Consider the following 25,238-nt stretch of genomic DNA (forward strand, 5'->3'; position numbering starts at 1 on the left):
GACTCACACAGCCGCCCTTCCCCCAACCCCAACCACTCCTGCCCCGCGAGTGACTGAAAGGCGACCCCCTCCTTCACCATCCATGACATCGGCACTCCACCTCTCCTTCCCTCTCTTTTACCCCGCACCAGGTGACGGTACCTACAGACCGAGTCATCGATTCCCCCGAGCCCAGCCCGGGCTGGACCCGGCTCGTGCCCTTCCTCCCCTCTCAAACTACCGGATCGGGGGCGGGGGGGAGAAACGTTCTCTTTCTTTTTTCCCCCCTTTCTCCCGCACAATCCTTCCCTTCCCCTCCCAGTGACCCTCCATTCCACCCCATCTCCGTAACCACACCTCCTCCCTTCTTCCTCTCTTTACACACACCCCCTCCTCCCCCCAGTGGTTGCGTCCGTGACATCATCATCATGGCAACAAGAGCTGCAGCCTGGGACGGAGAAGCCTGTGTAATTCCCGGCGGCGGCGGCGGCAGCAGTAGCAGCGGCAGCGACAGCGACGAAAGTGTAAGGGCTTCTCTGGCCGTGCCCCCCGCGCGGTGCTCCTGAGGAGGCGGCAGCAGCAGCGCTGATCCCCAGCCCCGGGCCCTGCTGCCGCCGCCGCCGACGCCACCGCTCTTGCTCCTGCTCCTCCTAACTGTCTGGGAGGGGAGGGGAGACGAGAGAGGAGATAGGGGCCGGCAGGCAGGCGGGGAGGGGGCGCTGCTGCTGCTGCTGCTACTGCTGCTGCTGCTGCTGCTGCTGCGGGAACTGCTGCTGCTGCTACTGCTGCTGCTACTGCTCTGTGTGGCTACTAGGAGGAGAGGTGGCGGCGGCGGCGGCGAACATGTTTTCAGTGCGGATAGTGACTGCCGATTACTACATGGCCAGCCCGCTGCAGGGGCTGGATATCTGCCAATCCCCCTTCACGCAGGCCCCTGTCAAGAAGGTGCCGGTAGTGCGAGTCTTCGGAGCGACCCCCGCAGGTAAGCGCGCGGGGCGAACATCGGCGAGGGCGGGGGAGGGGGCACCCACCCAGAGGGATACACGAGCACGCTCGCTGTGGCCGCCGCCGCCGCCGGTGCCTTCAGTCCCTCGCCCTTCTTCCCTTCTCTCTCATGCATGACAAGGGGTGAGCTGTGGGGGGCTGTCTGTCTGAGCGTGTGCTGCGCGTCGGGAGCGGGGGGAGGGGGGAGGGGGGCGGGGAGGACACCCTTACCCCAGCTGGCGGGGAGAGGGAGGCTAGAGAAGCAGCCTCCCCGGGTATTTACACTGCGCCTGGCTGCTGAGATCTGGAGGACTGCCGCCGAACTCCCTCCCGCCCCCTCCTCCCCGACTCCGACCTCTTCTTTCTCAACATCTCCCTCCCCCTTTAAATGGAAGAACCGCCTTGCCCTGCTAGGATGGTCTTTGTGGAGCCTTCGCGGACCTGTCGGGGGAAGTCCCCTCACCCACCCCCCAGCGTCGATCACCTGGTGGGAAGCACCACCATGTCGAGCTTCTCGGCTGCTGCCTCTGTCTGGAAATAGCTCCACAAGAGAGGAAGCGGTCATTTCTGTTGTCAAATGGTTACCCCCATCACCACTGCCAGCGGCTCCTCGATTCCTTCCTTCCCCCACGAAGATGCAGTGGGCAGTACATTGAGGGAGGCGCCCGGAGCCACTTCGCTTTCTCATGGCAATGACCATGTGGCTTTCCTGTTAGCTGTGTGCGATTCCTTGTAGGGTTTGATGCGTTGACGTCTCGGGAGTCTGGGGAGCAGACAGCACCCCGCAGGTGCAGCGCTTTGCGTGAGGATGGCACCCTCGGAAGCAGGAAAATGGGTGTTTCTGAAGGAAAAACCTACCAGAGGTTTAATTTGTCAGAAATCACAATTAAACAGTTGTGTGAACGTACAGAATGCCATGTGCTGTGGCAGGATTGCCTTTTAGACCGTACATCTTTAGAGAAAACTGCTGCTTTGAGACTGTATTGCAGCAAATGAGGGAAAGGGAAATGGAGTGATCTTAGCTATGCTTTCAGAAGCTCCTGAGGTTCATGATTATAGGACTAGAATATTGGCCAAACTTGCAAGGTGCTTTTTACTTACTTTGCTTTTTATTCTTACATGTTTTGAGTGGCCTACAGTACTGTCTCCTCTCCTTCCCCACAAAAGGATGACCTTACCTCTACTAAGCATTTTGTCCCATGGGATTTTGAATTGTATTTCCCACTTGATGCTTCTTGCCCTTTTCACGATTCACCTTAATACTACTAGATTCCAGTTCCTGTAGACTACCAAAATAATACCATTTCCCTAAAGACTAAATTTTTTTCCCAGTCATTTATCTTTTAGTGTGGATTTCCTTTGTTATAATTAATGGTCTTTTTTTTTTTTTTTAATAATATTATCCCTTGTATTGTTGTTATAATTAATGTTCATAGGAGCATTTCATTAGTAGTCATTTGTTGGGTTGTTTTTTGTTTGTTTTAATAAGAGAGGGGGTGTTGACACCTTCTTGAGATAGCATTTTAATACTGTAAGGTTTTATTACCAGAGAGCTACTTGAAACTTTGAGTATTTGGGGGGTGGGCAGATAGAGTACTGGCAAAGATAGGTTTACTATCCTTTTTAATCTAAAGGGATGCTGTCTTTGTTCTTAATTGGAATTTGTATTCTCTCGTTTGTTCTTTCTTCAGGTGCAAAGAAAAAAGGAGGTCCTGAAGTTGACATAGCTTTGCATAGTCAGAAATCAAATAATAAAATAGTTGCTAGGCCTTAGGCTATAACTTTTATATTTTGTTACATTTTTTCCCTGCAGCTCATTTTAATTGCCCTCTCCCCATGCTATTGAAAATTCTTGAGTGAATTTTCATGCTCTGGTAGAATGATTCATAAAACAATTATAATTTTATAAGTATTTGTCCAAAAATGTAGAGTCTGAGTTTGTCCAAAAATTAAATTGATAGAGAATTTCAGTGGATAAAAGAACAAATTATTTTAATATTAAAACTATTACCTATAAAAATAGTTATTTATCTTATTTTTAAAGCATAAGAGGAATTTTTGCTTCAGTCTTTAAAGTCATTTTTTGTTGTATAGCTTTTTAACAACTCCAAATACTCTCCCCTCCCCTGACTTTTTTTAAACAGGAAATTAATTTGTAAAATTTATTTATTGTTCGTAGACTTGCACTTTTTAATGGGATAATATTGGATTTGGAGTCATGACCATGTGTTCAGTGTTAGTATTACTACTTAATACTTTCATTACCTTCGCAAGTCACATTTCCTCTGGGACTCAGTTTCCTTAAATGTGAAATGAGAGGTATGACAAAATTACCACTCAGTTTCCTTTTAATTTTATGAATCTGTGAACATACTAGTGACAAAGTTATCCTTAAAAAAATTTTTTTTTAATTCTTCTAGGATAAATCTTTTGATCATGCAATGAAATAGTAAAGCCTCAGTGTGATCTGAATATTGATGCCAGACAGTGAAATATTTTGGTTATATAATGTTTGTTAATGTAAATAATTTAAATTACCATTAAATCAGCTTATACAATATGCCAGGAATAAGTTCAACGTTTAAGAATTAAATCTTAATATGTTCTTAAAGCCTTGTTTTGGGGGAATGGGATCTCCATTGACTTTTAACAGAATCACAAAACTACAGTTGGAAGGGACCTCAGAGGCCAACTGATGAAGAAATTGAGGCTCAGGGAAGTTAAATGACTCATTTGCCCAAGATGATACAAGGAATAAATATCAAAGACAAATTAGTTATTGATTTTCAGAAGAATAAATTGCCTTGATATCTTAAGGAGTGTTATTTCTGAATGAGTAGATTATGAATAAGTAAATTATGCCAGATTGTATTGTTTCTTGGAAATGATTTTTTTTCTCAAAATCTAGTTTAGTTTACTTTAAATTCATTTGACCATTTAAATTTTAGTTTGAATCACTCTAAAAATTAGATATCCTGGATTAAAAAATGGACAACTCTTGTTAGATTTTCTGAACTAATAAAGTTTAGATAATATATAAAAGTGGTTACTCAAGTCCTAAAAGAATCATTTTTACTTTCTTTATTTGAAGAAAGCATTATTTTAAAATGACCTACTCGTGTTTTCTTTACATTAAATTTTTTTCCCTTAAAAGCTTTATTTTGTTATCTCACTTGTGACATTTATTACTGCCAACTACTTCCTTTCCTACGTTAGTGAGAGTATTTATGGATAAATGCTTACAAGTGGAGCTAATGTGGTTTTTTTTTTTTTTAATTTTTTAAATATAGAAGTGTTTGCTCTGGGACTTTAAATAATAAAAGGCATGGGATGGAAAGGGACTTAAATTTGGATCTGAGATCTTGGGTATCAGCCCTGATTAGCTTAAAAGCTAGATAGATGTGAGCTTCAGTTTCTTTATGTAAAATGAAGGAGTTGGACTAGGTAATTTCCCAGGTCCCTTCTAGCTCCAAATATCTTTGATATAAAATGGACTTGGGAAAGCTATTTTCCACATCTTGATCCTTTTCAGTTATTTGGCTTAATTCAGACCATGTGAAAACAGACTTAACACCAGGTTAAAAAGAATTGTCTCCTTTGAAAAGGCTTTGAACTTGAGATGCAAAGAAGAGCCAATATCTGGTGTTCAGTTCACAAACTAAGGATCTTAATTAGTTATGATAGGCCAAATTTGTAAGTAGAGGAAGAAACCTCTTTCTAGGAGAATCTTAGGCCTATTATCTTTCTTCATTCTATGAGAGAAAGTTTGTTGGTTGAAGTGAAAAGATTATTAGATATGGAGTCCAAATGACTTAGGTTCCAGGCCCAGCTCTGCTCTTTCTTAGAGTTCCTCTGAACTTCACCTCTCTGAGTTTTATTTTCCTCATCTGTAATCTGAAGATACTGGACTAGAAAGAAAGAAAAAAATCTTGATAGGTCCCCTTCCAGCGATAGGGTTTTTGATCATTATCATATGATAAATATATTCTGTGAACCCTGTAAACCAGACTTCCTAGAGCTGATTCATTTCAATTCAGCAAACATTTTTAGAGTGCCTATTTTGTCCAAGACACAAAGACAAAAACAAAACACTTTTTCCCCTTAGGGAGTTTCCATTCTTACTTTCTGCTGGGAGATACAACCCATATACCATTAAATAAATGAAAAACAGCATAATTAATTTCAAGAGGGAGAGCATGGTAATTATGGGGGAGGGGAGAAGAGCTAGTGTCAAATAAAGGTCTTCTATATGAGGTGACTAACATTTAAATCACATTTTGAAGAAAACTACTAGTTCTGTACAATGGAGGTGAGGAAGGCTTTCCAGGTTTGAGGATTAATTTATGTAAGTTAGGGAGGTGAAAGATGAATTATCATAATTGGAAACGGCTAGAAGAATAATTTGTCTATATTTGAGAGTACATGAAAGGGACTATAAGAAATGTAAATGGAAGGATAGATGGGAGTAAGATTGCAGTAGCTTTAAATGCTAGGTTGGAAATTTTGTATTTTATTCTAGGAAAAAATAGGGAGCCATTGAAGATTTTCATCTTGAGGGAAGAGATATGTGCTTATGTGGTCAGCTAGGTTTTGTGAATAATAGTTTGACAGGAATGTGAAAGATGGATTGGAATTGAGAGAAAATGGAAGTTGGGAAATCTTTTATACTATGGTAGTGGTCTAGGATAAAGCTGAAGAAGGCTTACATTGGAGTAGGAAGAAGTTACAGTACCATGCTGGATGGATCTACTACTTATTTATGTAATTGGAACAAATGTGAGCAGTGTGGTAGATACGAATTTACAAGACTTGTCAACATATTTGATATGTACATTGAGATGTGGAGAAGAATAAAGGATAAATTGCAAAGTTTCAGTTTCAAAGTTGTAGTCAATTGTTGATAATCAAGAAACTATATGTATTAGATTGGGGTGTGTGTGTGTATATATATATATATATATATATATATATATATATATATATATATATATATATATATATATATATATATATATATATATGTAAATTTATCTTTGTAGACATATTCTTTTTTCCATGTAGATTGAGATATTTTAATCCAACTTGAATATTTGACAGATGCCAAATCAGGCCCAGAGAAATTAAGTGATTTGTTTAAACTCACACAGCTAGTGTCAGAATCAGAATTTAAATTAAATTAATTAACAACTATTAAGTGCCTACTATGTGTAGAAAGTCAGAAGTGAAATAATAGCTGCCTTTAAAGTGCTTTCCTTTTGTCTACACATAATTGTGTAGAATATATAAAATAGAGATAAGATGATTTGGCATGGGAAGGGGGGGGGGAGATGATTGCCAGCAATTGGGTTGACAAGAAAATTAGACATGGAGGACAGGCAGGTCAAAAATATGGTCAAAGGGAAATGGAGTATTAAAACGGGATGATTGGATTATGAAGGGGATTAATATGTAATAAATTAAAAAAAAATAAGGCCACATTGTAAAGGGCTTTGAATGACAAATAGAGAATGGATTGACATGGAGAGAGGCAGGGAGATCATTGGATAGTTATTGCAATAGTTCAAGCAAGAGGTGTTGAAGGCCTAAACTAAAGTGGTAGCTACACGAAAAGAGTTAGATTCAAAAGGTCTTGTGAAGTAATTTTTGAGTGAATATGTAGAGAGAGTAAGGGGCTTAATATTGACACTGGAAGAATGTTAATGCTTTCAATATTAATAGGGAAATTTGGAAGAGGAGTAGATTTTTATTGACAAAAGATAATGAGTTTTGTTTTGGAGATAATGAATTTGAGGTGTCTATGAAACATCCAATACCAGTTGTCCACTTGTTCATTCCTACTAGTCACTAGTCCATTAATATTCTAGTTCAGATCTGCATACCCTTTCTTCTGTGCCCTCTGGAGTGTTGGCTCGGTAATGAACAAACTTCCTTTCATTTTAAATTTCATCTCTCATTCCTTTCATCTTCTAACATTCACTGATAACTGCCTCCCGTCAGAAAACACTGCATCTTTAACGACCCTTTCTAATACTGGCTACACATTTTCTCTCATGCCTTCTGATTTATTGGTCCAGGTAGAAGAATAGGAATAATCGGGTTTTGCTTTCCATTGCCCCTTCAAGACTCTCCCTTTACCATCTTTACTCATAAACTTTAACTGTTCATGCTAAGTTTATCTTGCAATCCATGATCTGAAAGCTGTTATATATTTAGACACATTGTGTTCTCCCTGCCTCCATCCTCCATTTCTCCCAGGCCATTCTCCTTCCTTCCGTTGTGAATTTAATTCTTGGCTGGAAATCTCTGTCCCCCATTCCTACCATCATAATTGGGATCATCAGCTTATAGATTACTGTACTTCCTAATTCTTTAGTCTATTCAACTCTCATTACCTACTGCTGCACTGTACCTCAGCTAGACACCAGAATCATCTGTACTATTCTCTCTATTCTCCAAATTTCTGTCACCATTATCCTTCAAAAATCTCAGGTCACACCTTGCCAAATCAGAACCTTAGACTGTTCCTCTATTCCTACTTGTTTACTGCTGAGGGAAGCCACAAAAACTTGTTAAGTGTGCCCATTACAAATTTATGTTAGATAAGCAGAACTGGACCCTTATAACATCAGGCAGTACTTTTATTTCTCCTTAGTCATTTATATATTCCAGTCACAGTGATTGCTTCAAACCTCTTTTCTTCTCAAATCTCTCCTTGCCCTCTTAGCTGAGGACCTAGCTTCATTCTTCATTGAAAAAATGAGTCCATTTGTCAAGTTTCCCTTTTCTTTTCTTTTCCTCTCACATCACTCCAACACCATAACCACTGTCTCCTCCCACATTTCTGTCTCCTACTCTAACCAACTCTTCTACCTGCACCCTTGATTCCAAATATCTTTTCCTAGCTCCAGCAGATTGCTTTCACCATAAGCCTCACTCTCTAATCTTCAATTTTAATCTCTATTGGCTCCTTCTCTGATTCCTAAAATATTCCTATATTTCTGCCATCTTTACCTCTCACTAAATTCTGCCATTTCTGGTAGCTGTCATTCTTTCTCTTCCCCCTCTGGCCAGACTCATTGAAAAAGTTGTTTGTAATGGGGATCTATACTTCCTTTTCTCTTTCTTCTAAACCCTCTTTTGATCTCATCATTCAATTGAAGGCGCTCTCTCCACAGCCATTAGTGATCTCTGAATTTTCAGATCAGATGGCCTTTTCTTGCTCCTCATCCTTCTTGAAGTCCTTTGTCTTTCAACACCACTGCAGCCTCTTCCTCCTGAATACTATCCCATTGATTTTTGTGATTCAACTCTTTTTGAATTCTCTTATCTGTCTGGAAATTCTCAGTCTCCTCTTTTGGATCTTCCATGTTACAACCACTATCTGTGAATATCCCTCAAGTTTCTGGCATAGATTCTCTCTACTCTTAATTGGTGAGTTGATCAGCTTCCATGGATTTAGTGATCATCTCCATATTTAAAATGCTAGACTTAGTGAGTTCTATTGCCTATTGAACATTTCAAACTGGGTGTTCCAAAGTCATCTCAAGTTCATCATTTCCAAAACATATTTATTCTCTTTCCCCTAAAACCCACAACCTTTCCTAAACTTCCTTATTACTGCCATTACCACCATTCTCTTAGTCATCTAAATTCACAACCTCAGTAGAATCCTAGACTTTTTATTCTTGCTTACCTTATAAAGGCAGTCAGTTGCCAAATCTTGTTTGTTTGTTTTTTTCCTATTTCTATTATATCTATCAGATATCATCTTTTCACCATCCTAGATTAAGTCCTCTCAAATGGACTGTTGCAGTAGCCTTCTATTTGGTATGCTACCTCACTCACCCCAACTGCCTGCCAAAGGGATTTTTATCAAAGGACAAATATGCTGATGTCTATAACATCTCCTCAATTGTTATTATTGTTCTTCTTTCTTTGTTTTTAGAGAGGAACAGTGACATCATGAAGTTATGTCTTGACTTACATGTGAATTGCACTTAAATAGAGTTGCACAAAATTATCAGTCTCTTCAGAATATCAAAGCCCAATGTCAAAGCAAAAGTCAGGATGATTGGCGCTCATCTAGGATGCAGTGGATGCATCTTGGATGCTTGACCAAGCTTGAAGGGCTCCACAGCTCTTGCTTCAGTTGTCTCCATGGCCATTGGAACAAATTATTCTTATCTATCCACCCTACTGGGGAATTCTTCACATGCTTGAGGTAAACATCCCCCTAACTAAGGTTTGAGGTCCATGAATTACTCTCAACCTGGTTTAGCCTTTCTAATGAGAGGTTTTAATGGGAAATGGTCACTGCTCATATTACAGGTTCTTGGAACCACAATGAAAATTGAATAAAGGTGGATAAGCAGCCCTGAAAAGGGCTCAGCAAGAGTTCTCACAACAGAGATGCTTGTCCTCCCATAAACCCCTCCTCAAAAATACTCTAGTGGTCACATGACTTATAGGATTAAATATAAACTTCCTTTTCAGCCTTCAGAGCTCTTTACAACCTGATCACTTCCAATCTTTTTAGTCTTGATGGATATTATTCCCCTATATGAACTTATAGTCAAACCATACTGGACTGTTTGTTAGTTGATGGTTCAAGATCTTAGACTGGGAATGAATAAATAGAATTGAGTAACTAAACCTGTCGGAGCTGATGAGATCTCCAGTTGAGTGAGTGCAAATAGAAAAGTAACTTCAAATCTATCCTTCTTTCCAATGTACCATGTATAAATAAAGATACATACATGATGTCTTTTTAAAATAAAGTCCTTTAATCTAGAATAGTTTATTTCAAATAAAAGTTACTAGCTATATACTTACCTTAAATGGGAGAAGATGAGGGGGAAATATTTCAGTCAGTAGTCGAGTAAATTTTATGAAATACTTGTCTTAGGGGAAGTAAAAAAACATATTTATGACTATAAAAATCCCTTATAATGAAAAAACATTTTGATTACCTTTTTAGTTGAATCATTTCCCTGCCCGGCCCCAGGCAGGGGTTAAGTGACTTGCCCAGGGTCACACAGCTAGGAAGTGTTAAGTGTATGAGACTAGATTTGAACTCCGGTCCTCCTGAATTAAAGGCTAGTGCTCTATCCACTGCGTCACCTAGCTGCCCCCATTTGTTGAATCATTTTAAAAAATTTTTTAAAAAAGATTTTATTTAGCATTTGATGTAATTAAACAAAAGTTTGAAGAGCACTACAAAGATTTAGTGATCACACAAATAAAATAGTTGTTCAGATATTTGAAATTTTCATTAGCAGATTTTAGCTTTTAGCATTAAGTATGAGCACAATTTTAATAACACTGGAATCAGTACATTAATGACGCTCTTTGTAATCAGTGTGACTTATTTATATGTTGTTACTGTGGGATTAATAGTTATAATGAGACAAGTTTTTGACTTATCTACACATTTTGAATTTCTTTTTGAGTGGCAAGTACAAGATATGCTATAAGTGATTTTTGAACCTGAATAAGTATAAAGTTGAGGAAGAATAGGTTTTTGTACACATAGTTCACAGATTCAACAAAAAGGGATGTGGAATTGATAACATAAGAGAAATATCTTTCCAAAGGGTTGAAAAAGAATTTGGATATAATTCAACTAAAAATAAACAAGTATTGAGCATTATAAGAATTAATCACTTGTTTAATTAAATTCAAAGTGCTGTGGAAGGGAAGATAATAGCAGTTGAAATCAGGAAAGGCTTCATGTAGAGAATAGTGTCTAAGCCACATCTTAAAGGAAGAGAAGGACTCTATCACGTATAGATAGGGAGGAAGTGCATCCCAGACATGAGACAGGAGAAGTGCAAAGATATGATAAAGGGAAGTAAAGTGTGCTGGTTTCCTGATCCCAGCATGCAGGAGAGGGTAATATCCAGTGAAGATGGAAAAATAAATTGGGACTAGATTGTATAAGGCTTTAAAAGCTAAACAGAATCTTAGAAGCAACAAGAAACCACTGGAGTTGGTTGAATTGAGAAGTTACATAGTTACATCTGCGTGTAAGGAAAATTAATTTGGCAGCATTGTATAGAATAGAGAGACTTGAGGAGGGAAACCAATAAAAAAATTATTGTGACTTGAGTGAGAGGTGATGAGGGTTTGAACTGAGAGGATTGTCTTTGTGATTGGAGGCATGTAAAAGATGCTGTGAAGGCAAAAACAGCAAAATTTGGCACCTGATACTATTTTGGGGATGAGGAGAGAATAAGGAATGCAGGCTAATGTTGAAATTTTTGAATCTGAGCCACTAGAAGGATGATATCTTCAACAGAAATAGAAAAGTGACAGTGACTCAATCATAACAAATTGTAGTGCTATAGGTATAACACAATTTGTAATTATAATGGTTCACATATCGCTATGCTCTGATATTATTTTTAATTACTAATGTATCCCCAATAATGTTGAAACAAGAAAAGAAGAGGGGAAATTTTTTATTACAATTTTTAGTTTAGAGTCAAAATTGGAATTTTTCTGAATATCCTCAACCACTACTATCAAATAACTAAATAACTTTGGAAATAAACTTTTGCTGCAGACTTAATAACACTTTTTTTTTTTAATAAGTCCAACTTAAAATTATAAGACAGAAGAGCATATTTTAGTGAAACTTAAACTATGATGAGTAAATTCAATCACATTTAAATAATGTTACTTGAATCACAAATAATTCAAACTGTTTTATATACTCTTTTGCTGTCAATTATAAAACAGGAAGCAAGTTCTACATTCCCACAGATTTGCAATGTGCATGTTTCTGAGCTCAAGCTATAGTTACAGCAGTATTTTGGGGAACTCTTTGCAAGTGCAAAATTTTCATATTTTGAAATCGATTTAACTCTGCAATTAAGGAGCATCTACCTAACTTTCAACTGGAAGTGATTACCCTACAATGTAATGACATGCTTGGAGACAAACATCAAGACAAAATTCCAAAAGAATTCTAGAAAAGTCTTTTAAGTAATGCATATATTCAATTAAATCATATGTTCTTGGATTGTTATCAGTATTTGGCAGTACCAATCTCTATGAAAAGACATTTTCAAAGATGATATTTGTAAAATTCAGTTGCAGACAGATTAACTGATAAATATTGACTGTCACTTTTGGTGATAGGTATCACTAACTTTATTCCTTCCAAAAGAATTCCATTCTTTTCACTGGTGTACTTCACCGTGTGTATTGCAAAAAATTATACTGTATTACTATTACTACTACTATAGTAGTATTTTCAGTATATACTATATTTTCAAATATATCAATTAAAATTTTGTAGAAATTTATTTCTTCTCTTTTTAAACACATAATGTCCTTTTTTTTTAATCTAGTAAAATTCAATTCTTGATCTTTATTTTGTTTGAGTGTCTCTCTTTTCCTGACTTCTCTGCTTTACTACCCTCTATCTTGCCCTCCTGTTATTTAATATACCCCCTGTTCAAGAATCCCTCTCTTACTCTTTCTCTCCACATCCTTTCCCCTTGCCTTCATTTTCTTTATCTTGGTCCCGCTTTATCTTATTCCCAATAATCTCCACACCCTTTTATTACTCCCCCAGAAAAGCACCAATATGTTCCCCCCCCCTACAAAATGTTTGAAATACTTTTGCATAGTAGCATTGCTATGACTATTTTTTAACATTTTAAGCTTATAGAATTAAAAGTTGGAAGGATTCTTTTTTTTTTTTGGTCTAGTTTTCAACTTGTCTCATTTAATTGATAATTGTGTTTACATGTCCCTTTTTGTATTTGTGTCAGATTATATATTTATATAAAGGTAAGGCATATTTAGACTATTGTGCCTGGATTGTTGAAGTTTTAGTATTGGTTATGAATTAATACATATTTTTAATAAGGCAGAGAAGTCAAATGATTATAATGTCCAATGTTACACAGGTAGTATGTGGCAGAGCCAGGCACAGGTTGAACCTAAATTCTCTGAGTACAAATTTTCAGAAATGTTACAAAGCATATCTGTGGGAAGTACTAAATAAGATTATGTTCCTGGAATATTAACAAAATAAAGATTTCTATCTTAGGCTCGAGGAGAAAATATCATTGTTTAATTCATATTTGAAGAACACACCTTTTAGAATATTACATAATTTTAAAAAAAGATTTAAGTTAATTTCTTTTTCTATTCTCCAAGTTTTGTGTTTAAGACCGAATTTATTTTAGGCAAAATTGGGAAATAGGGCTATTGGAATGCCATTTCTAGATGATTTGAATCTGCTTTGAAATAGGTAGAAAGTGCAGTTTAGTTCCTTAGAGTAACATGTGAGTTATTTCAAATCTTGCATACTTCAAGCATGTGACAAGATATATGATTAATTCCTAAGTAAACAGATAATTTCTTAATAGTGTTTATAATTATTTGTTTCCATTGGTAATGGAAAAGTAAAAATGTATGCTTTCTTGATATGAAGCCTAACATCATTAAATATTACAATATAGGAGAATCAACAATGGTCTAGAACTTGAAACTTGGGTTTGAGATTCAGATATTAAACAGCCGAGGAAAAAAAGCAACTTATAGCAATGTTACCTTCCTTGCAATGTATAGACACAAAATTGCCTATAATATGTTAGATACCAGTCCACATACTGCAAAAATGCCACCCAAACCACATTAAAAGGTAATTGGGAAATGTTTAGCAAATAAATAAAAATTATGATAGGTATTTATTGGATTCCTATTTCATTCCAGTCAATACTATTAAGTTTCATGTAATTCTATTGGGCCTCAGAGCTGTGGACTGCAAATTATAAATTCACTTGTTTAATCATAGAAAACTAACTAGAGAACCTCTCCTTATGGTGACTAAACTCAATGTGACAGAGGTGACTTAATGACATGAAAAGTTGCTTTTTTAATCTCTGTTACTTAACTTGAAAAGATGACCATGAGCTTGTAGCCAGTGAGTGATTCTGGTTGCTGGACTACTTCCTACCTGCTCTTGTTCCAGCATGTTGGCCCATGTAGATGTTTTGACATCCATTTATCAGCCCTCCTGAAAGGTAAAGATAGGTTGGTTAAGGTCAGGTCACTACCCCATTTGTCAACCAATGGGATTCTGTATTTTGTGTAGATATTCCTAGAGGTCCAAGGACAAGCATTGAGATTCTGTATTTTTGGTCTGCTTCACCTGTATTATCCAGTTATCAATTATTATAAAACTAAGGCCCTAGATGAAGTGAGCATCTCACATTATGAGGAATATCTGAGGTCCATTTCATTCGAGGGGACCATGAATCTTTTTGTAAAGTACCATTTACTCAGAGCTTTGCCTCAAGCCATTTTTCTTACAGACTGGATGATTTTGAAAATTCCCAGCAAAATACAATAAAATAGAGCTAAGCGTTATATTTTAAAACTAAGTCAATATACAGCCCCAAGGATTTTTAGGTATGGATTAGTGGCCCCTGTTTCTGTTTGAGTTTGACACTACTGACCTATAATTTTGAGAAGTGACTTACTGAGGATCATTTTATGTCTCATGTATGTCTCAGAGACTGTAATGAGTTTTCCAGACTCTGACACTGGATTTCTACCATGTGGCCTTTCCACAGAGTCTTTGCTTTATATTAGCACTTTATTTAGTTCCATAGTATTATCATACCAATTTGGAAATCTTTTTTACAAAGTAGTTTGTATTATCCTATTCTTGATTACTTTATTCTTTGAATAGTATACATAGGGAAGCTCTTTATTTTATTTTTTTATAATTTAATTTCCTTTTTTTTTTTTTTTTTTTTTTTTAGTTGTGAGAAATACACCATTCCTTAGTCCTCATTTAGAAAGAAAAAAAAAAAGAAAAAAATATTTTTTTAAAAAATGGCTTTTTAAGTTATCGACCCAGCAGTGTTACTACTGGGCTTATATCCCAAAGAGATCTTAAAGAAAGAAAAGGGATCTGTATGTGCAAGAATGTTTGTGGCAGCCCTCTTTGTGGTGGCCAGAAGCTGGAAACTACATGGATGCCCATCAATTGGAGATTGGCTGAATAAATTGTAGTATATGAATATTATGGAATATTATTGTTCTGTAAGAAATGACCAATAGGATGATTTCAGAAAGGCCTGAAGAGACTTACATGAACTGATGCTGAGTGAAATGAGCAGGACCAGGAGATCATTATACACTTCAACAACAATACTATATGATGATCAATTCTGATGGATGTGGCCATTTTCAACAACGAGATGAACCAAATCAGTTCCAATAGAGCAGTAATGAACTGAACCAGCTACAGCCAGCAAAAGAACTCTGAGAGATGACTATGAACCACTATATAGAATTCCCAATCCCTCTAATTTTGTCCGCCTGCATTTTGGATTTCCTTCACAGGTCAATTGTACACTATTTCAAAGTCTGATTCTTTTTATACAGCAAAACAACTGTTTGGACATGTATACATATATTGTATTTAATTTATACTTTAACATATTTAACATGTATTGATCAACCTGCCATCTGGGGGGGCGGAGAAGGAGGGGGAAAGTTGGAACAAAAGATTTGGCAATTGTCATTGTTGTAAAATTACCCATGCATATATCTGGTAAATAAAAACTATTAAAAATTTTTAAAAATTAGAAAACCTTAATTATAAAATAAGAAAAAATTTCCATGTGCATAGTAGAACATGAGAGGATTTGAAATAGAAAGCAATAAATTTTCATTTCAAGGAAGCCAAAAAAAATGGCTTTTTATTTTCAAAATTTATGCAAAGATAGTTTTCAATATTCACCCTTGCAAAATCTTGTGTTCCAGATTTTTCTTTCTCCCTTCCTGCACCCCTCCCCCCAGATAGCAAGTAAGTCAATATATATTAAATATGTACAATTCTATACATATTTCTGTATTTATCATGTTATATAAGAATAATTAGATTAGAAAGGTGAAAAAATGAGAAAAAACAAAAAGCAAGCAAGCAATACTGAAAAAGATGAAAAACCTGTTACAATCCACAGTCAGCTCCAATAGTCCTCTTTCTGGAAGCAGATGGGTTTTTCCATCACAAGTCTATTGGAATTGCAAGCCATTCTCCAGTTCATAAATGGTCAAAGACGATGAACATACACTTTTCAGATGAAGATATTGAAACTATTTATAGTCATATGAAAAAGTACTCTAAATCATTATTGATCAGAGAAATGCAAATTAAGAGAACTCTGAGATACCAATACCCACCTCTCAGATTGGCTAAGGTGACAGGAAAAGATAATGATGAATGTTGGAAGGGATGTGGGAAAACTGGGACACTGACACATTGTTGATGGAGTTGTAAACGGATCCAAACTGTGCATACATACCCTTTGATCCAGCAGTGTTAATATTGGGCTTACATCCCAAAGAGATCTTAAAGGAGGGAAAGGAACTCGTATGTGCAAAAAATTTTGTGGCAGCCCTCTTTGTAGTGGCAAGAGACTGGAAACTGAGTGGATGACCATCAATTGGAGAATGGTTAAATAAGTTGTAGTATATTAATGTTATGGAATATTATTCTGTAAGAAACGACCAGCAGGTGATTTCAGAGAGGTCTTAGAGAGACTTATGTGAAGATGCTAAGCAAAATGATCAGAGCCAGGAGATCATTATACACGGCAACAAGACTATACAATGATCAATTCTGACGGATGTGGCTCTCTCAACAATGAGATGATTCAAACCAGTTCCAGTTGTTCAGTGATAAAGAAAGACATCTACACCCAGGGAGAGGACTGTGGGAACTGAGTGTGGTTTACAACATAGCATTTTCACGCTTTCTGTTGTTTGCTTCCATTTTGTTTTCCTTCTCAGGTTTTTTTTTTTTTTTTTTTTTTTTTTTAAATCTAGATCCGCTTTTTCTTGTGCAGCAAGATAATTGTATAAATATGTGTGTGTGTATATATATATGTGTGTGTGTGTGTATATATATATATATATATATACATATGTACATACATATGTATATATATTGGATTTAACATATATTTTAAACATTTAACATGTACTGGACTACCTGCCATCTTAAGGGATGAGGGGAAGGAAGGAAAAATTTGGAACAGAAAGTTTTGCAAGGATCAATGTTGAAAAATTACCCATGCATATGTTTTATAAATAAAAAACTTTAATTAAAAAAAAGTCTATTGGAATTGTCCTGAAAAACCTCATTGTTAAAAAGAGCCAAATTCTTCAGAATTGATTATCACGTAATCTTCTTGTTGCTTCTTGTTACAGTGTACACACTGTTGTCTTGGTTCTACTCGCTTTACTTAGCATCAATTCATGTAAGTCTCTTTTGGTCTTTCTAAAATCATTCTGCTGATCAAGGAGAAAAAAAAAAAAACAACTTCTTAAACAAATATACATACTTAATTAAAGCAAATTCCTAAGTTCATCATGTTCTTCCCAATTATGTCTCTTTCTATATAATGAGTCCATTACATCTCTGTTAGGTGGTATATCGTATTCTTCATCATTGGTCCTGTGTGGAAATATATTTGAGCAACACATTGATCAAAGTTCTTAAGTCTTTATAAGTTATTCTTATTTTATAGCATTGTCATTATTACATAAATTATTCTCTTGGTTCTCACTTCACTGTATCAGTTCATATGTCTTCCCAGGTTTCTCTGAAATTGTCTCTTTAGTCAGTTTTTATTACATGATAGTATTTCATTGTAGTCACTTAATCTATTTTGTTCAGCCATTCTCTAATTGATAGGCATCTTCTTAGTTAAAAGTTCTTTGCCACCATAAGAGGGACTGCTATTGATTTGTTTTTAATGTGAGTTCTTTCCCTCTTTCTTTTTATCTTTGAGATAGGTCTAATAATGATATCGCTAGGTCAAAGAGTATGCCCAATTCAGTCACTTTTTTTGTATGGTTAAATTGCTTTCTAAATAACAGTGAAAATTCACAGATCTCTCAACACTATATTAATGTACTTGTTTTCCCTTAGCCCCTCCAACATTTCTCATTTTCCTTTTTTTAATTAACTTCATCAATTTGGTGAGTGTAAAGTATAAACTTAAAATTTAATTCTCATTGCTCAAATTATTAATGATTTGGATCTTTTTTATATATATAGTTTTTGATAGCTTGGATTTTTTACCTTTTGTCATTTGGGGAATGACTTCCATTAAAAAAAAATGAATTAGTTCTTTATATATGTTGGAAATGAGACATGTATAAGAGAAACTTACTATAAAGATTTTTTCCCCCTGGTTAATTTTCCCTTCTAATTTTTGCAGCATTTATTTTGTTTGTGCTAAACTTTTTTTAATTTTTATGTAATCAAAATTGTCTATTTTATTTTTTCTGATCCTCTTTTTCCCTTGTATGGTTGTGAACAAAGGGAAATAATTCATGAGTTTGTAAGATATGACCTAGCATTTTCAGATCTTGCCAACTTATTTTGACCCAAAGGATTATTTTTAAAGGGTTTTTTAGAGGTTTTGTTAAAATTACATAGTAATTCTGATTCATTCATCAAAGTATCACTATTTTACAATTATTTATACTGTTTTCTACCTTAGCCATCATTGCTGATAAAATAAGGTAAACAGAAGTTAGAATAAGATTGCAATTCTAATGATCCATCAGTTTTGCCTCCCGCCACTTCATCCTATGTACTCATCTGTTCTGTTATGAATGAATGGATAAATTAAAAAACATTTACTTAAGTGTATACTATGTATCAGGCACTGTAGTAAATGATGAGGCTGCAAAAACAAACAAGCAAAACATTCTGTCCTCAAGTAAGTTACATTTTAATTAGAAAAGATAGAATCTATTTTATGTTTTAATTAGGAAAGACAGAGTTATGGCAATGGAGAATTGAAAATATCTAGAAAGGCTCTCAGAGGCAGAATTCAATTTCCAATGGGAGGAAAAGGCAAACCAAAGTAAAGATATCATGGTTTGGAGACGGCTGGGAAGTTTTTTGGTATTTTGTTCATAGAATCCTATAATGGAGCAAAATCAATTTGTCTCAATTTGTGATGAAAAATTAATAATATGTTGGCCAGTGTTATTAATAGCAGTGCTTGGAAAGAAATTAGAAAATGTGAAAATACAACAAATGTAGACTATAACAATTTGATGTATTTGTTAAACAGTTTGGAGCTATATTTTCTTTTATCTCTCAATTTATTAAGTTACTGAGTATAAACATGTTGGCTACTCTACTGTCTACAGTTTTAGGTATGTTCTGTGCCTGGTGAAAGTTTGTCACAGAAGATAATGTCTTTCTGAGTAAATCTTGCAATTCATAAATGTCAAATGTCTTGGTTACCATTTTTGTCTAGTGACTCTTAAATGCAGGCTTTAGTAGATACTATATAAAGAGTTATTCCTTTTCCCATCCCTAAAAGTTTCAGTCAGAAGAACTTTATTTCTTCACAACTTCTAGCAGCTTTAAGTTGAGAAATATGTTAATAAGGAAATGTACTTTTCAATCCTTTTATAGCACCCATCACTAAAGTAAATGTGCTGATTAGATCATTGGGTTGTACTTGCATTTATAATTCTAAGCTATATTAATCTTAATGATCAGTTATTAAATGACCACTATATGCTGAGCTTTGGTATTATAGAAATAAAAGTAGTGGAATCTATCCTTACCAAAATGATGACGATATTATATTTCTATTCTTATACTGGATGAGAATCAAGATTGAAAAGTTCTTAACAGGCTAGAACATTGGTACAACTCTAATAAGATGAAATTTTAGTGCAGAATTTCTTCATAAGTACAATATAGTTTAAACTAGACAGTAGTTTATCTGAAAATATCTGGGGTTTTAGTGAATTATAATTAATATGAGTTGACAGTATGATATGGCAGCCCAGAATATTGATATGATCTTAGTCTATGCAAAAGAGACAAAGCATCTAAAAATATTGAATCTGTAGTCCCATTAATAGTATCATTCTTTGGTTTGACCACATTTAGAATTTTATATTCATTTCTGGGAGCTGCATTTTAGGCTAGACATTGTTAAACTAGAGAATGTTCAAAGGGAGAACAACTAGGAGAATAAATACTCTAGAGTGAAGATCATATAAGGATCAGTTAGAGGGAAGAATCATAGATTTAGAGCTGGAGGAGTTTTTTAGTTTGAATTCTTTTTTTACAGAGAAGGAACTGAATCTCTGAGAGAATTAGCATTTTTTCCAAAATCACACAAGTAAGGAGTAGAGCTAGTATTCAAACCCAGGTCTTTTGACTTCAAATCCCAAATTCCTTTCACTGTATAGGGAGGACATGATTGTTGTCTTCAAATATTTCTAGGATGCTTGCCACAAAATATATAGGGGTGGTGAGTTTAAATTGTAAAGGGATAAATTTAGACTTTGGGTAAGGAATATCTTCTTCAAAATGGAAAATGCTGCCTCTGAAGGTGCAGGGTTTTTTTTCAGTCTTCTTAAGCAAAAGATAAGATGACTGCTCGTCAGTTATATGATAGAGGAAATCTTTTCAATTCATATTATGTTAGGTTTCCAACTCTAAAATTTTGTACTTCATAGTTACTTTATATGAATGCAATTGTAAATTTATGGCCATGTTATATTCTATTTTTTTCTTTTTTTTTTCAGTATACATATAGTGTCATCCATGTTAATATTTTTGTTTATAAAAGACATTATTCTTAAATATTTTGTTACTAGAATTGGAAACCATAGGAACATATTCCAGTATATCAGAAAAAGAAAAAAAAAACCACATGAAATATTTTAAATATCAAACTTTTGAAAAACTTTAAAACATACATTTGAGCATCTTTATAACAGAAGGAATGAACAAGTTAAGATGGGGGAGCAGATGGGTATTAACTACCATGGGTTCAATTGCCTTCTCTATATAGATGATTCTCAGAACTATATATCCATCTCTAATCTTTCTCAAGCTACAGTCATGCCTTTTTAATTGCCTCTTGATCATTTTGGAATGGATTTTTCATAGGCTTCTTACAGCTGACATGTCCAAAACAGAACTCTTATTATTATTATTTTTTTTTTCTTTAACAAAGATGCCATCATTCAGTTACCCCGGCCCATAACCTTGGTATCAGACTTGAATCTTGCTTTGAACTGAACCCATATTTTATTGTTTACACCTTCATAACATCTTTTTTATACACCTTCTTCCCATTCACATAGCTGGTGTTCCTTGGTGGTTTTTCAGACCTTCCTAACATCTTATCTGTTCTACTATTTTTTAATCTCCTGGATTTCAAGTCTTTCCCCACACTAATCTGATCTCCAGTCAGCTGCTAATAGGATTTTTGATAAATCTAGGTCCAAATGTGTTATTCCTCTGTTCAGTGAACTCCAGAAATTTAATTTGAACCTCTTTAAGTTCTCTCCTCCTACACATACCTCCAAAAAAAAAAAAAAAAAGCCAGCTCATCATAACTGTGCCTTCTAATCTTCCATTATTATTATTATTATTATTATTATTATTATTATTATTATTATTATTATTATTTTGCATCTACACACATTTCAGCTTCACAAGTCAGCATATTCCATTTCCCATCTCCATGTCTTTTTGTGCTTAGAAAGTTCTCACTTCCATCTCTAAGTTTCTCTGGATTCTTTCAGGGCTTTAGCTCAAAGCCTATCTTTTTTTACAAGACACCATTCTCTCTTTCCTTAGTTGCTAAGGCATTCATTCTTCTTTCAGATTAACTTTATCTACTCTGTATATAGCTGATATGTACTTAATTATTTGCATGTTATCTTTCTATTAGAATGTAAGCTCCATGAGGATTTTGGCTTCCTTTGTGTCTTTTGTGCTTAGCCCAATGCCTGGGACATAGTATAAGCATTAATAAATAGTTGTTCCTTGTTCTCCAAGGGAAGTTTGGAGAAGTTTGGAAGTTCTGGAGGAAAGGCAGAATAGGCCTCTCTCAATAATTCTAGATGTTATGTGTTTTAGGTCTTTGAAAAAGCTGGGCATAATAGGTGGTAATACACTTCTCTGCCCTAAGAAATTTTTAGGTTTGGGCCATGGATTCATGTATTAATTTGTCTATATAAGTAACAATATTTTATTTCTCCTGAAGGTAACATTATAGTAGGGGAATAAGGTTTTTGGAACACTGTTTATAATAGGTTTTTAGATAGAGTAACAATCTTTGAAAATCTATCTTTCAAAAATTGTAGCTATTTGAGGTAAAAATTCTTCTCTCTTTACTTGTCCTCTTAGAATATACTTTAATACTTGAAAAAAATCCATGATTTCTTTTGTGTGGACTCTTCTTCTATCAATATAGATTGAAAATCCTCATACCTTAATAGACAATCTGAGTTGCTGTGACTAGGCAAAAAAAAAAAAAAAAAAAAAAAAAAAAGCCCATCACCTGTTGGCCTGTTGATGAGCCTTTCTAAATTTAGCTAGATGACAGACATAGGGCCTGTACTTAGAGTCTTTTCTGTTAGGGAAGGACCTTCCAGAGCTCAAATAACCTTGAAATACCAGGTCATGCTACTGTTAAGATCTAGAGATAGGAACTTTAATTAGAGAATACCATGTGTGGAACATATGTAAGTTTTCCAAAGTTTCAGGATCATAATTTTGTTCATTAATTATTAAAATACAGTGATATGTTCTAAAGTTTTATAAGTGTATAAAACTCAGTGCCTCTATGCTGAATTTCCCCAAATTGTTCTTTTTATATTATCTATTATCTATTATCTGCTTCTATCTCTTTTGATTTCTGTGACCTCTGCTATTTACTATTCTCTTCTTTTCTCTTTTCATTTTTTATTCTTTCCTTTTCCTATTGTTTCCTTCTTTTTTGGAATTGTAGAATTTGGTCAGTGAAAGTACTCTTTTATTAAAGTTCTCTTTAGATTCCTGATTTTTAATTTTTTTCTCCTAATCTATTAAAGTTTGCAGCAATTCTAGGTAATTGAGTGTCAGAGGAAATAGCATGTTGTATATTTGCTGTCTCCAATACTAGGAATATTTTTGTAGCATATGAGAACTTCAAATTATACTTCACATACTTAGGAGTCCACACTTAGAAACATGTGTTGTGAATAAAATAATTTTGTTTGCCACATTGTAATTCAATCCATTTCTTATATGATTTGAAGGAATTTTTTGGAGTCATGTTTTCCAGACAAACTTTTAAAAAGGTACTCAAAAGACAACCATGGTTTCTATTCAATAATTGTTAGAACTAATCCACCTCAAGATTTGAAGTATAGTGTTTTATTTTTTAAGTAAATAAATTGCTGAATTAAAAGCTTTGATTGTTAATTCTAACAAACTCAGACATAAATTTCTGCCTCTTAGGAAGAAACTAAATTTATAATTATTTGGTGAGATAAAATAAACTCTTGAGTTCTGCAAGTAAGGGGAAATATTTTCAAATATTTCTGCTAGTAAGAGATTTTTGTATCGGGGCAGTGACATGAAGTAGAAGTTGTATTGAAGGCAACTATGCTCATGCGTTTCTCTTCCTCCTCCTTCCCCCCAAAGTGATTGTTTTGTCTGTCTTTTATGGATATGGAAGTCTATGAGATAAGAACTTGTAAGGGATTGATTTGTAAGGGAAATTTATTTGTTTCCAAATCTACTTGTTGCACAATATTTTTTGGCCATTAGATTTAGGAACTCACTTATAAGGAATTACACTGAAATATTTTAAGTAATGTATTTCAGTGAATATATGTAATATTACTTATTGATAAAGTGTTATGTTTTGTGAAGCAGTGTGAAATGAAGGTTTTTATGACATCGTTGGAGACACTAAGGTGTTTCTGTGTAATTTTCCTGGATAACTAAGGGTTTAAGAACTTTTTAAGTTACAAGACTTCAACTGTTTACTTAATGTAGATCTGACCAAAATGTGTTATGTGTTTTACTGTTTTGTCTTGTTTTGTTTTCTTTTGTTTTTAAACAGAGTAGGCTAAAAACTATGTAACATTCTTGATACCATGGGTTCTTCTTTCTGAATATGGGATACTATATACTGTGATATATAGTGTGTGGATCATAGTGTTATGCCATAGTTCTCTTTTATTGTCCTGACTCAGTTTCCCTAATTGTTCTGTCTCAGTTTATAAAAATTATTCTTCTCAATCCTGCAAAACCTCCCCTCCCTCTTTATCAGAATATTTGATAAGGATATAAGATCTTATGTTTTAGAATATCAGAATGTCTTTCTCCATCCCAAGCTATTGGAATGTCAGATACCTTCATATCAAGATGCCTCTCCCCATCTCCAAGGTGCTTCCCCCTATTATGTCATCCCTCTCCGGTGGCTCACCCCACCCTGCCAGAGTCCCATTCCCACTCACAGCATCCTGACTCCACCCCTGCCTCAATCTACCCCCTGAGTCTGAGCCACGTGTATGAAAACTCACATTGTTTGCTGGATTCTTGGAGATGAGTCTCATTCAGCTCTGGGACCAAACCATGGATCCATTTGATCCCAGTAAATCTCTCCCTTTTAAATAAATTATTAAATACTCTCTAATCTCTATCTTGCCTCAGTTTCTCTGGCATTACAATAGAGGACTAAACAGATAGTGATACCAGCTGTGACTCTTGAATTTGGTAGTGATATTTTTAATCACCCCCTCTAGTTTGATTTTTTATCGGTTTGACTCTTTTTTAAAAAAAGAATTTTACTGATATATTTTCTTTTGATGCATTTTCCAAACATTCCTTTGAAAATACATTCCCCCAAAACTGCCATTACACTTTTGTAGTTTAACAGTTGTTAAGAGAAAGGAAATATATACCTGGATCCCTGAAATATCTGAACTTTGACACTAGAACCCAAAGCTCAACAGTTAGTTTTGCATAATCATTTGCAAACAACAACTCATATCTCCAACAATGCAACTGTCTTCATTACTAGAACATGGATTGGTCACCAGCCTAATAGCAAAAATATCTAATATACCCAAAATAATGTAAATACCTAGAGGTAATCAAATAGTAGAGTCATTTTCCTTCCTCATCCTTATATAAACTTGTCTAATCTCTGAAAGACTCCAGGGTTAATCTCAGCCCTGCCTAATGTTCTGAATTCCCATAGTAGATAGAGGAATATGCAACTGCTTTGGAATTCAGTTTTGTGTAAAAGGTAAAAAAGTTCATTGCCATCTGTTCCATGGAATTCTGTAGACTTTAATCTGTATAGATTGAAGATTTTTTGAAGCCTTGGGGCAGTCTGGAGAGCTATGTAGCTTTTCACTTTAGCTCAGGAATCTTCAGCATTCTTCTGAGTCTCCTAGATTTGAGG

The 25,238-nt window shown here is 35.3% G+C and overlaps 1 protein-coding gene across 4 annotated transcripts in view; it reads left to right on the forward strand.

The window, feature by feature from the left end:
* The first annotated feature begins 272 nt into the window (after window positions 1-272).
* The window catches only part of REV3L (REV3 like, DNA directed polymerase zeta catalytic subunit), a 232,455-nt gene continuing 207,489 nt past the window's right edge, over window positions 273-25,238 (forward strand). For 2 of the 4 annotated variants that reach the window (XM_074310076.1, XM_074310077.1), the window contains exon 1: window positions 273-503. Coding sequence is in view for 2 of the 4 variants with exons in the window: in XM_074310074.1 (XP_074166175.1) it covers window positions 823-961 (139 nt within the window). In the remaining 2 variants the exon portion in view is untranslated. The other 2 variants (XM_074310074.1, XM_074310075.1) reach the window with 1 other exon arrangement.

Source organism: Sminthopsis crassicaudata, chromosome 4, assembly GCF_048593235.1.
Source record: "Sminthopsis crassicaudata isolate SCR6 chromosome 4, ASM4859323v1, whole genome shotgun sequence".
Lineage (NCBI taxonomy): Eukaryota > Metazoa > Chordata > Mammalia > Dasyuromorphia > Dasyuridae > Sminthopsis > Sminthopsis crassicaudata.